Source organism: Pseudophryne corroboree, chromosome 6 (assembly GCF_028390025.1).
Source record: "Pseudophryne corroboree isolate aPseCor3 chromosome 6, aPseCor3.hap2, whole genome shotgun sequence".
Lineage (NCBI taxonomy): Eukaryota > Metazoa > Chordata > Amphibia > Anura > Myobatrachidae > Pseudophryne > Pseudophryne corroboree.
This window is the reverse complement of record NC_086449.1, coordinates 746,950,817-746,965,019: the sequence shown is the minus strand read 5'-3', so window position 1 is coordinate 746,965,019 and position 14,203 is coordinate 746,950,817. Positions and strand designations below refer to the sequence as shown.

Here is a 14,203-nt window from a genome sequence, read left to right as displayed (position 1 = left end):
TTCGGATCATTCTGCGTGCTATGATGTGCATTTCGGATCATTCTGCGTGCTATGATGTGCATTTCTGATCATTCTGCGTGCTATAATGTGCATTTCGGATCATTCTGCGTGCTATGATGTGCATTTCGGATCATTCTGCGTGCTATGATGTGCATTTCGGATCATTCTGCGTGCTATGATGTGCATTTAGGATCATTCTGCGTGCTATGATGTGCATTTCGGATCATTCTGCGTGCTATGATGTGCATTTCGGATCATTCTGCGTGCTATGATGTGCATTTAGGATCATTCAGTGTGCTATGATGTGAATTTCGGATCATTCTGCGTGCTATGGGGGTCATTCCGAGTTGATCGCTCGTTGTTGTTTTTTTCGCAACGGAGCGATCAATCGCTAACGCGCATGCGCAATGTCCGCAGTGCGACTGCGCCAAGTAAATTTGCTATGCAGTTAGGAATTTTACTCACGGCTTTTTCATCGTTCTGGTGATCGTAATGTGATTGACAGGAAGTGGGTGTTACTGGGCGGAAACTGGCCGTTTTATGGGTGTGTGCAAAAAAACGCTACCGTTTCTGGGAAAAATGCGGGAGTGGCTGGAGAAACGGGGGAGTGTCTGGGCGAACGCTGGGTGTGTTTGTGACGTCAAACCAGGAACGACAAGCACTGAACTGATCGCAGATGCCGAGTAAGTCTGGAGCTACTCAGAAACTGCTAAGAGGTGTGTAATCGCAATTTTGAGAATCTTTCGTTAGCAATTTTAAGAAGCTAAGATACACTCCCAGGGGGCGGGGGCTTAGCGTGTGCAATGCTGCTAAAAGCAGCTTGCGAACGATCAACTCGGAATGAGGGCCTATGATGTGCATTTCGGATCATTCTGCGTGCTATGATGTGCATTTAGGATCATTCAGTGTGCTATGATGTGCATTTCGGATCATTCTGCGTGCTATGATGTGCATTTAGGATCATTCTGCGTGCTATAATGTGCATTTAGGATCATTCAGTGTGCTATGATGTGCATTTCGGATCATTCTGCGTGCTATGATGTGCATTTAGGATCATTCTGCGTGCTATAATGTGCATTTAGGATCATTCTGCGTGCTATAATGTGCATTTCGGATCATTCTGCGTGCTATAATGTGCATTTAGGATCATTCTGCGTGCTATGATGTGCATTTCGGATCATTCTGCGTGCTATGATGTGCATTTCGGATCATTCTGCGTGCTATGATGTGCATTTCGGATCATTCTGCGTGCTATGATGTGCATTTCGGATCATTCTGCGTGCTATGATGTGCATTTCGGATCATTCTGCGTGCTATGATGTGCATTTAGGATCATTCTGCGTGCTATGATGTGCATTTAGGATCATTCTGCGTGCTATGATGTGCATTTCGGATCATTCTGCGTGCTATGATGTGCATTTCGGATCATTTTGCGTGCTATGATGTGCATTTCGGATCATTCTGCGTGCTATGATGTGCATTTCGGATCATTCTGCGTGCTATGATGTGCATTTAGGATCATTCTGCGTGCTATGATGTGCATTTCGGATCATTCTGCGTGCTATGATGTGCATTTCGGATCATTCTGCGTGCTATGATGTGCATTTAGGATCATTCAGTGTGCTATGATGTGAATTTCGGATCATTCTGCGTGCTATGGGGGTCATTCCGAGTTGATCGCTCGTTGTTGTTTTTTTCGCAACGGAGCGATCAATCGCTAACGCGCATGCGCAATGTTCGCAGTGCGACTGCGCCAAGTAAATTTGCTATGCAGTTAGGAATTTTACTCACGGCTTTTTCATCGTTCTGGTGATCGTAATGTGATTGACAGGAAGTGGGTGTTACTGGGCGGAAACTGGCCGTTTTATGGGTGTGTGCAAAAAAACGCTACAGTTTCTGGGAAAAATGCGGGAGTGGCTGGAGAAACGGGGGAGTGTCTGGGCGAACGCTGGGTGTGTTTGTGACGTCAAACCAGGAACGACAAGCACTGAACTGATCGCAGATGCCGAGTAAGTCTGGAGCTACTCAGAAACTGCTAAGAGGTGTGTAATCGCAATTTTAAGAATCTTTCGTTAGCAATTTTAAGAAGCTAAGATACACTCCCAGGGGGCGGGGGCTTAGCGTGTGCAATGCTGCTAAAAGCAGCTTGCGAGCGATCAACTCGGAATGAGGGCCTATGATGTGCATTTCGGATCATTCTGCGTGCTATAATGTGCATTTAGGATCATTCAGTGTGCTATGATGTGCATTTAGGATCATTCTGCGTGCTATGATGTGCATTTAGGATCATTCTTCGTGCTATAATGTGCATTTAGGATCATTCTGCGTGCTGTAATGTGCATTTCGGATCATTCTGCGTGCTATAATGTGCATTTCGGATCATTCTGTGTGCTATAATGTGCATTTAGGATCATTCTGCGTGCTATAATGTGCATTTCGGATCATTCTGCGTGCTATGATGTGCATTTCGGATCATTCTGCGTGCTATGATGTGCATTTAGGATCATTCTGCGTGCTATAATGTGCATTTAGGATCATTCAGTGTGCTATGATGTGCATTTCGGATCATTCTGCGTGCTATGATGTGCATTTAGGATCATTCTGCGTGCTATGATGTGCATTTCGGATCATTCTGCGTGCTATGATGTGCATTTCGGATCATTCTGCGTGCTATGATGTGCATTTCGGATCATTCTGCGTGCTATAATGTGCATTTAGGATCATTCTGCGTGCTATAATGTGCATTTCGGATCATTCTGCGTGCTATGATGTGCATTTAGGATCATTCAGTGTGCTATGATGTGAATTTCGGCTCATTCTGCGTGCTGTAATGTGAATTTCGGCTCATTCTGCGTGCTGTAATGTGACTTTCGGCTCATTTTTGCGTGCTATAATGTGAATTTCGGCTCATACAGTGTGCTATAATGTGAATTTCGGCTCATTCAGTGTGCTATAATGTGAATTTCGGATCATTCTGTGTGCTATAATGTGCATTTAGGATCATTCTGCGTGCTATAATGTGCATTTCGGATCATTCTGCGTGCTATGATGTGCATTTAGGATCATTCAGTGTGCTATAATGTGCATTTAGGATCATTCTGCGTGCTATAATGTGCATTTAGGATCATTCAGTGTGCTATGATGTGCATTTCGGATCATTCTGCGTGCTATGATGTGCATTTAGGATCATTCTGCGTGCTATAATGTGCATTTAGGATCATTCTGCGTGCTATGATGTGCATTTCGGATCATTCTGCGTGCTATGATGTGCATTTCGGATCATTCTGCGTGCTATGATGTGCATTTCGGATCATTCTGCGTGCTATGATGTGCATTTCGGATCATTCTGCGTGCTATGATGTGCATTTCGGATCATTCTGCGTGCTATGATGTGCATTTAGGATCATTCTGCGTGCTATGATGTGCATTTAGGATCATTCTGCGTGCTATGATGTGCATTTCGGATCATTCTGCGTGCTATGATGTGCATTTCGGATCATTTTGCGTGCTATGATGTGCATTTCGGATCATTCTGCGTGCTATGATGTGCATTTCGGATCATTCTGCGTGCTATGATGTGCATTTAGGATCATTCTGCGTGCTATGATGTGCATTTCGGATCATTCTGCGTGCTATGATGTGCATTTCGGATCATTCTGCGTGCTATGATGTGCATTTAGGATCATTCAGTGTGCTATGATGTGAATTTCGGATCATTCTGCGTGCTATGGGGGTCATTCCGAGTTGATCGCTCGTTGTTGTTTTTTTCGCAACGGAGCGATCAATCGCTAACGCGCATGCGCAATGTTCGCAGTGCGACTGCGCCAAGTAAATTTGCTATGCAGTTAGGAATTTTACTCACGGCTTTTTCATCGTTCTGGTGATCGTAATGTGATTGACAGGAAGTGGGTGTTACTGGGCGGAAACTGGCCGTTTTATGGGTGTGTGCAAAAAAACGCTACAGTTTCTGGGAAAAATGCGGGAGTGGCTGGAGAAACGGGGGAGTGTCTGGGCGAACGCTGGGTGTGTTTGTGACGTCAAACCAGGAACGACAAGCACTGAACTGATCGCAGATGCCGAGTAAGTCTGGAGCTACTCAGAAACTGCTAAGAGGTGTGTAATCGCAATTTTAAGAATCTTTCGTTAGCAATTTTAAGAAGCTAAGATACACTCCCAGGGGGCGGGGGCTTAGCGTGTGCAATGCTGCTAAAAGCAGCTTGCGAGCGATCAACTCGGAATGAGGGCCTATGATGTGCATTTCGGATCATTCTGCGTGCTATAATGTGCATTTAGGATCATTCAGTGTGCTATGATGTGCATTTAGGATCATTCTGCGTGCTATGATGTGCATTTAGGATCATTCTTCGTGCTATAATGTGCATTTAGGATCATTCTGCGTGCTGTAATGTGCATTTCGGATCATTCTGCGTGCTATAATGTGCATTTCGGATCATTCTGTGTGCTATAATGTGCATTTAGGATCATTCTGCGTGCTATAATGTGCATTTCGGATCATTCTGCGTGCTATAATGTGCATTTAGGATCATTCTGCGTGCTATAATGTGCATTTAGGATCATTCTGCGTGCTATAATGTGCATTTCGGATCATTCTGCGTGCTATAATGTGCATTTAGGATCATTCTGCGTGCTATGATGTGCATTTCGGATCATTCTGCGTGCTATGATGTGCATTTCGGATCATTCTGCGTGCTATGATGTGCATTTCGGATCATTCTGCGTGCTATGATGTGCATTTCGGATCATTCTGCGTGCTATGATGTGCATTTCGGATCATTCTGCGTGCTATAATGTGCATTTAGGATCATTCTGCGTGCTATAATGTGCATTTCGGATCATTCTGCGTGCTATGATGTGCATTTAGGATCATTCAGTGTGCTATGATGTGAATTTCGGCTCATTCTGCGTGCTGTAATGTGAATTTCGGCTCATTCTGCGTGCTGTAATGTGACTTTCGGCTCATTCTTGCGTGCTATAATGTGAATTTCGGCTCATACAGTGTGCTATAATGTGAATTTCGGCTCATTCAGTGTGCTATAATGTGAATTTCGGATCATTCTGTGTGCTATAATGTGCATTTAGGATCATTCTGCGTGCTATAATGTGCATTTCGGATCATTCTGCGTGCTATGATGTGCATTTAGGATCATTCAGTGTGCTATAATGTGCATTTCGGATCATTCTGCGTGCTATAATGTGCATTTCGGATCATTCTGTGTGCTATAATGTGCATTTAGGATCATTCTGCGTGCTATAATGTGCATTTCGGATCATTCTGCGTGCTATGATGTGCATTTAGGATCATTCAGTGTGCTATGATGTGAATTTCGGCTCATTCTGCGTGCTGTAATGTGAATTTCGGCTCATTCTTGCGTGCTATAATGTGAATTTCGGCTCATACAGTGTGCTATAATGTGAATTTCGGCTCATTCAGTGTGCTATAATGTGAATTTCGGCTCATTCAGTGTGCTACAATGTGACTGTCGGCTCATTCAGTGTGCTACAAGGTGAATTTCGGCTCATTCAGTGTGCTATAATGTGAATTTCGGCTCATTCAGTTTGCTACAATGTGAATTTCGGCTCATTCTGCGTGCTGTAATGTGAATTTCGGCTCATTCTTGCGTGCTATAATGTGAATTTCGGCTCATACAGTGTGCTATAATGTGAATTTTGGCTCATTCAGTGTGCTATAATGTGAATTTCGGCTCATTCAGTGTGCTACAATGTGACTGTCGGCTCATTCAGTGTGCTACAAGGTGAATTTCGGCTCATTCAGTGTGCTATAATGTGAATTTCGGCTCATTCAGTTTGCTACGATGTGAATTTCGGCTCATTCAGTGTGCTATGATGTGAATTTCGGCTCATACAGTGTGCTGTAATGTGAATTTCGGCTCATTCAGTGTGCTATAATGTGAATTTCGGCTCATTCAGTGTGCTACAAGGTGAATTTCGGCTCATTCAGTGTGCTATGATGTGAATTTCGGCTCATACAGTGTGCTATAATGTGAATTTCGGCTCATTCAGTGTGCTATAATGTGAATTTCGGCTCATTCAGTGTGCTACAATGTGACTGTCGGCTCATTCAGTGTGCTACAAGGTGAATTTCGGCTCATTCAGTGTGCTATAATGTGAATTTCGGCTCATTCAGTTTGCTACAATGTGAATTTCGGCTCATTCACTGTGCTATAATGTGAATTTCGGATCATACTGTGTGCTACAATGTGAATTTCAGCTCATACAGTGTGCTACAATGTGAATTTCGGCTCATTCTGTGTGCTGTAGAAACAGAATTTGTCGGCAGATAAGAACCACTTGGCCCATCTAGTCTGCCCCTTTTTTTTTTTTTTTTACATTATTTTTATCTCTAACCTTATCCGATCCTTATTTCTTTGTAAGAATATCCTTATGTCTATCCCATGCATGTTTAACTTGCCCTACTGTCTTATCCTCTACCACCCCTGATGAAAGGAATGGTGATTCGCCAGTCTGTATCACCAGTGCGCAGGGTTCTCTCCACTAACTGGCAACATTTTATTAGTAATGGCAACAATAGGAAATTTTAGAAGCGAACGGGAAGGGCATTACTAAGTGGGAGGGGCTATGATTAGGGGGAGGAGTAATCATTCTCAAACCGCCCCCCCCTAAAAGTTAAGTCTAGATCCGCCACTGGCAGCAGCTGCAGCTTTTTTTCATGCCAAGAGGTCTATTTACTGAGCGTTGGATGGAGATAAAGTGGACGGATGTAAAGTACCTGCCAATCAGCTCCGAACTACCATGTTGTAGGCTGTGTTTCAAAAATGGCAGTTAGGAGCTGATCGGTTTGGACTTTATCTCCGTCCAAGGCTTAGTAAATAGACCCCAAGTTCCATTGTGCTTCATTTGTAGATGCAGACTCAGTCGCACATAGATATACAAGTGTCCTTTATCAAATGAATCAGTGCTGTCTAGTGAAGCGGGTTTGTCTAATCGTATTGTGACTAAGATGCACTTTCATGCGAAAATGATGCTCGGTTCGTCTCACTCGTGCCAGGCGTCTCGCATGGTACAGTATATTGAGGCTAGGTGTATGAGGACACATCTCTACATCCTAAGCTCATTGATGTTTTGCTTTTGTGGCTGTCATACGGATTTACACCTCTTAACAATAATACTAAATTACCCTCACGTATGTGTGAAGAATGATAGTTTTAGAATATTATTTTACTGTTTTCTACTTTATTGTAGGACTCACTGTTCGAAAAGGCACAAAAAGTCTCCAGTGTTTCTTCTAGTAAAGAACAATACCTTGAATGTGAAGGATCCTTCCTGCACAAATATTTAAAGGACAAAAAACAGAATGAAAATTCTGTCCAGTTTCTCCAAAAAGTGGCCAGAGTTAGGATAGCTCTGGACACCGCAGCACAAATACTCTCTGTGAAATCAGGTAAGTGGGATACACCAGGACACATCAGACTGTACATATTTACATCTGCATTAATAATACTCTACTTCAATCATTTGAGATGGGAGGCATATGAGTCAGGAGACAGCAACTTTGATCTTCTGTCTGGAACATCCACCAACATACAGTACAAAACTGTGAGTTAGGGTTAGCTGTCCAAGAGTTCACCAGTGATTGTCTTCATTGATGGTTCCATTGGTGTTTTACATTAATGTCATGAAACCAATAATCTAAAACTTGATGATTTGAACCAAGAATGGGCTTTAGATGCCCTGCAATTCTACTGTGGTACACAATGGACCAGTCAAGGAATAGGCAGGACTAAATGGCTCAACAGGGAAGCAGGTCCATGTGACAAGCCAGTCAGGGAAGGGAGATGATCACATGTTGGAGGCAGATCTAGGTGCTGTGCAGTTGGGGTAGAGAGACGGGGTAGAGAGGAACTATCACCGAGTCTCTTACATTGATTACAAGAGAACTATATTGGACCTCTACATTTGATAGGAAACAAAAAAACTGATCATCGGTGGCAAACCATAGATGGATGCTAACCAATGGGGGTCAGTGGCCATCCCTAATTTGATTAACAGTTGACTGCATGAAGAAGCATTTTCTGAACAGAAATATAATATTTGGGGGATCTAAAATATGCTGTTTTGCCAAATTTTATGCACAAACCATCTACGTGTAGTTATTTCCCCCCATCTATGAGATGATTCAGTACTCATTTCACATTCACTAAATTTTCAGCTTACAGCTCATTTGTGCACTGTGCATTATGTAGTTCAATATGCCACAGAGTATATTGCTTGTCTAAGTAACCTGCTGCATTTCCTTATGTAACAAGTACACCATCTGTCTTATGATCCTTTGTGCTTTGCTTATTTGTCGCTGCAGAACTCATGTCACCTTATAAATATACCTTGATGATGGTACTGCAGTGATGGTGTGTTGTACAGTTTACAGAGGTGCTTATGTGTTTATGAGAGGTGCTGCTTTGCATCAGGAGAAGGCTGACACTATTAGTCTTGGGAAAACTCATTTTTCAGCTCATCTCACAATTGTGTTTCAGGACCCATCAATGAAAAATACTTGCAGTACGTGAAGGATTTATGCTCCCAGTCTGGCAATGACTGGTACAGAGTTTATTTAATTCGCAAACTGGCAAATCTGGATGGCATTGACACTGTTCAAAGGCATTTTAAAGATCCTCAGTTAGGATGGATGTTTCCTAAAAACATGTTACAAAAGAAGGTAATGTAAAAAAAAAAAAAGTTTGAATGTAATTAACATTATTTAAAAACCTATATTTTGTTTAACTCTCTGATGTTTTAATATTTGCATTTGGTCCAAAAGTCCCATGATTGTGCATTTCTTGTTATAGAACAATCAGACAAGTCAAATTGACCAGTTTTTGGTGTGCGACAACAGCTACAAAGCTCTGAGAGATGCTCTTGGTAGAGCACTGATTGAATGTAAAGAAGAACGGATTGCAACAGCCATAGAGGTATCCAGTATTCCCTACAGGAGGACTTGTTGCCTGCACATTAAACAAATCAATGAGTAGCATTTTGTAAGCTTCCGACGATATGGGGAAATTAGCTCAGTAGAGGGGTGTTTTGGTGCAGTGTCTAGGTGCTTAGTCAGAGCCACACACAGCTTTTCAGTGAAATAAATGAAATACTGCTTCACTATTCAGGGCACTGACGTACTGCTTGACCCCTCTATATTTGTGCAGCTAGTCTGTAAACAAAGTCTATCTCATAATGTTACAAAATCCTCCCTGTCTGGCCTGCTTCCTTGCAGGTAACTCATAGACTTCAGCCTGGCTTGGCTCGCCGCCACAGCTCCACAAATGTAGTGTCAGAGTTTGGTGGTCTTTCTTATCTTCTACAGGTGTAGACACTGGTCTCATGCCCTTCCTTCCTTTCCCAGTGGCTTCCCAGCACACAGTGCTCTCTGCAGTTCCACTGCTAGAACCCCGACTGGGTTCTGCCTCCACAGGGCAGCAGCTTCCTTTGGCTGTAACAATCATCTCATCCAGACTGTTTGTACTCTCCAGCTAAAGGCCTTAGATGTGCTCACACCTGCCTAATCGTCAATCCACAACCCATCTGATTACAAGAGACTGCTTTCACAGCTTGGGCTGTCCCAAAATGCAGCTACGCTTGTCTACCTTCCCTACATTCATATATATATATATTAAAAAATAATAACATACAGTAAGTAGCCAAAGTGATAAATATCGCAAAAACATTTCGGCATATATTGTCCTCTGGACAATTTTAATAGCAGATGGCACCACTTAGAGCCTCGACAATTAATGAGGGTAAGTGGACCAGCTTCTACTACTGTGGCATTATGTATAGTGGGGGTCATTCCGAGTTGATCGCTAGCTGCCGTTGTTCGCTGCATAGTGATCAGTGTAAAAAACGGCTAATCTGCGCATGCATCGCAATGCTCACGCGCGACGTACGGGTACAAAGAGCTTTGTGGTTTTGCACAGGTTCTAGCGATGTTTTCATTCGCACTGGTGGCCGCAAGAAGATTGACAGGAAAGGGGCGTTTCTGGGTGTCAACTGACCGTTTTCAGGGAGTGCTTAGAAAAACGCAGGCGTGGCTGGGCGAACGCTGGGCTGGTGTGTGACGTAAAAAGCCATCCCACCAACATTAGAATCAATGCACACGAAGAGTAATTCCAGGGCTGGTCTTGTTTTGCACAAAATGTTTTTGCAGGTGCTCTGCTGCACAGGTGTTTGCACTTCTGTAAAGCGAAAATACACTCCCCAGTGGGCGGCGACAATACGTTTGCTCGGCTGCTAAAAACTGCTAGCGAGCGAACAACTCGGAATGACCCCCATATGCCGCACTACTACAGTGGGCATTATGTGTAAGGGGCATTACATATGAAGGGCACTACTGTGTGGCGTAAAGTGTATAAGGGATACTATTGTGTAGTATAATGTATAATGGGAATATGGGGCCTACTATGTGTCATAATGTGAGTGAGGGTCACTACTATGTAGTGGAATATGAATTAGGGGCACTACATGCGGTATAATGAGAACATTGTGCTATTGTGTGGCGTAATTTGAATTGGGGTACTGTTGTGTGGCCATGTCCCTTCCTTATGAAACGACACCCCTTTTTTGCACAGCACATCTTTGGCGCTTATTGGGGGTCATTCAGATGTGGTGGCACCTAAGACCATCATCGTAAAGTACCAGTTTTCGGTACAGCTGCATTTACATACAGCTCTATCACTGCTGCTTGCAAGCTAGCAGCAGTGATAGCAAAAACAACCGCACATGTATGACCCCCATTGTACCTTTAAAAAGTATGGGAGGTAGGCAGGCACAAATATATAATTTACAGGAGGGTGCTGAACACCATAGCACCAGCCCTGGTTCTACCTAATCGGGGGGGGGGGGGGGGGGGGGGGGGAGGGGGAGGTGTCATGGATAATGCGTTCCACCTCCTCCCCAGGACCACTTTAGTACTGGTAATGAGGATACGAATAGCCTCTAAACATGTGCTGTACCCTCCACATGGAGATCAGAAGGGGATTCTCACCTCACAATTGTGGACATGGATAAATGCAGTCAGCCACAAGTCAGGCAGAAGGGCCAGTTTTAAAGAACATTTATTAGCAATTTAGCATAAATATCTGTATTTTTTAATTTACTCTCGGAGCTACCAGAGCTGTGCCGCCTTGTTGTATGGTTATATTGTATGATCATATTCAGAACATTAACGCCACCATGGGATTTAGAATCTATTACTTAATGGGCCCCAGTCTGGACTTCTTATGACCCCACACATATTGGCAAAACATGGTGTCATCTCTGCATGTCAGGAGCAAGGTTAATGTCTGGAGGGGATAAAGATTGGCTTTACCCCTGTACGACAAGCACTGATGACTGCAGCCAAAGACCTCCCTTTCAACAGTAGCAATCAATTTAGTGATGTGAGGTGGTATAACCGGGACAAAATCTTATGCAATTTGTCGAAGTCAAAAATATTGCATAGAGAGAACATACAGACTCCACACATTATGAGTCGCTATGCTTGCAAATACGCGCAGCGCGCACCGCAATATATGGTAACATACGCATTTACACAGACATTCCACAAAGATAGATTCGACACATACTTCATACAGCACATAAATTGAACATATCAAGCGCCAGACATCATAATGTTTTAAATTATATAATGGAGTAACGTCATCTATGTGTATTATTGGAACAGAGCAAGATGGACATGTCGTGCTTGGTGTCACAGTAACCAGATTAATGTGTAGATATAACGTGTGCAGAGAGAGTTAGATTTGGGTGGGGTGTGTGTAAAAATAAAGCAGCCAGTATTTACCCTGCACAGAAACAAAATAACCCACCCAAATCTAACTCTCTCTGCACATGTTACGTCTGCCCCACATGCAGTGCACATGGTTTTGCCCATTAGCTAACAAATTTGCTGCTGCGATCAGATCTGAATTAGGCCCATAGTGCAATAGTGCTGCCATGAAATGGTAAATCTTATGCTTGCTTCCAAAGGAATGTAAAAGTCCTGACCCTCAACTGGCAGCCTATATGCTCCTCGCTGTATTCCGGGAAATTACAATGTGCTATACAAATCAAAGAGCAGTGCCGGTAAGTGTTTCATTATTGTGTTCAACTGACCTAAATGTGTCCCCTTTCTACTGTGCGATGCTTCCCTGCTAATGTGCGATGCTTCCATGCTACTGTGCGATGCTGCCCTGCTACTGTGCGATGCTGCCCTGCTACTGTGCGATGCTGCCCTGCTAATGTGCAATGCTTCCCTGGTACTGTGCTACTGTGCGATGCTTCCCTGCTACTATGCGATGCTTCCCTGCTACTGTGCGATGCTTCCTTGCTAATGTGCAATGCTTCCCTGCTGTTACGTGATGCTTCCCTGCTGTTACGTGATGCTTCCCTGCTAATGTGTAATGCTTCCCTGCTGTTACGTGATGCTTCCCTGCTAATGTGTGATGCTACGTTGCTACTGTGTGATGCTTCCCTGCTACTGTGTGATGCTATGATATTTTCAGTTACCTCCTAACAAATATATTTATTAATGCTTTCCATAACAGGAGCAGGAGTCTGTGAAGACTTATGTTAAAAGAGCTGAAGTTCTTCAAGAAAAATCCACTAATGAGTTTTTGGAGTCATTGCTTAACAACAGCCGACCATTCCTCCGCTGTTACCCGGGCATGACAAGTTCTCATGCCTCTGTTTTCGGACTGGCCACACACATGGCTGCTGTGCTTCTTACAGGGAATAGTCACCTCCTAGCACCACTGAAAAACCTGTCCTTTTCTGCAGCTAGAATGCAGGTAAAATACTCAATACAATGTCTTGTGCGATAGATAGACTGTATGTGTATATATATATATACTAGGTGCTTCATCGCGCCCTACGGGCGCTCTTTACACCGTCGCAAGGGGCTACGCCCCCTTAACCCTTGCATGCCTTTCTGGGGTTTAATATTTGTATTATATGGAGTATTACCTGCATTCCTTTGTTAGTGGTTAAATATTGCACAATGAAAGGGCGTGCAATGGTGAAGGAGGCGCAGCCCCTTGCGACGGCGTGAACAGCACCTGCAGGGCACGATGTACAGAATGTAGCGGGTGCGGGGGGGACTGCGGATGGTGTCTGTAGATGCTGCGGGTGGAGGGGGGGCAGAAGTGGGGGTGGGGCCCGGATAAGGGAGGTTCGGGAGGTGCTGCGGGTAGGGGAGGGGCATAGGAGTGGGGGATGCAGATGGGGGAGGGGTCCGGAGGCACTGCAGGTGGGGGAGGGGCAGGGGTGCCACGGGTGGGAGAGGGGCAGGTGTTGGGATGTTGTGGATGGGTGAAGGGTTCCGGAGGTGCTGTGGGATGGGAAGGGACGGGAGTGCCGGGGGTGGGGTAGGGGACCGCAGGCACCATGGGTAGGGTAGGGGCAGGTACGGGTGGTGCGGCGGATGGGGAAGGAGGTCCGGAGGTGCTGCAGGTGGTGGAGGGGCAGGTGCGGGGGTGCCATTGGTGGGGGAGGGGTGGGTGAGGGGGGGACCGCGGATGGAGGAGGGTGTCTGCAGATGCTGCGGGTGGAGGGGGGCAGGTGTGGGGGGAGACATATAAGGGGGGTGAATGGTGGAAGGGGCCTGGAGGTGCTCTGGGTGGTGAAGGGGCGGAGGAGTGGGAGCCGCGGGTGGTGTAGGGGGTCTGGAGGCACAGCATGTGGGGGAGGGGTGGAGTGCCGCATGTGGTGGAGGGGAAGGTGCGGAGGTGTGGTGCATTGGGGAGAGGTCTGGAGGCGCTGCGGGTACTGTACCTGCCAAAAAGGTAGTTGGAGGGTATGCAGTAACAGGGCCAGGACAGGGGTGACAGGGTCAGAACAGGGTTGACGGGGCCAGGACAGGGGTGACAGGGTCAGAACAGGGGTGACGGTGCCAGGACAGGGGTGACGGCGCCAGGACAGGGGCCAGGACAGAAATGACAGGGACAGGATAGGGGTGACAGGGCCAGGGTAGGGGCGGCAGGACAGGGACAGGGGTGACGGGGCCAGTATAGGGTTGACAGGGCAAGCACAGGGGTGACAGAGCCAGGATAGGGGTAACAGGGCCAGCATAAGGGTGACAGGGCCAGGATAAGGGTGACAGGGCCAGGATAAGGGTGAAAGGGCCAGGATAAGGGTGAAAGGGCCAGGATAAGGGTGGCAGGGCAAGGCCAGGGGTGAC

At 45.3% G+C, this 14,203-nt stretch overlaps 1 protein-coding gene across 7 annotated transcripts in view; it reads left to right on the top strand.

The window, feature by feature from the left end:
* The window catches only part of RNF213 (ring finger protein 213), a 680,515-nt gene that overhangs the window by 594,682 nt on the left and 71,630 nt on the right, over nucleotides 1–14,203 (top strand). For all 7 annotated transcript variants that reach the window (XM_063928518.1, XM_063928521.1, XM_063928520.1 and 4 more), the window contains 5 exons: nucleotides 7,243–7,441; nucleotides 8,532–8,713; nucleotides 8,844–8,966; nucleotides 12,016–12,111; nucleotides 12,573–12,815. In XM_063928518.1, coding sequence (XP_063784588.1) covers nucleotides 7,243–7,441; nucleotides 8,532–8,713; nucleotides 8,844–8,966; nucleotides 12,016–12,111; nucleotides 12,573–12,815 — 843 coding nt within the window. The remainder of the gene's footprint in view (nucleotides 1–7,242; nucleotides 7,442–8,531; nucleotides 8,714–8,843; nucleotides 8,967–12,015; nucleotides 12,112–12,572; nucleotides 12,816–14,203) is intronic.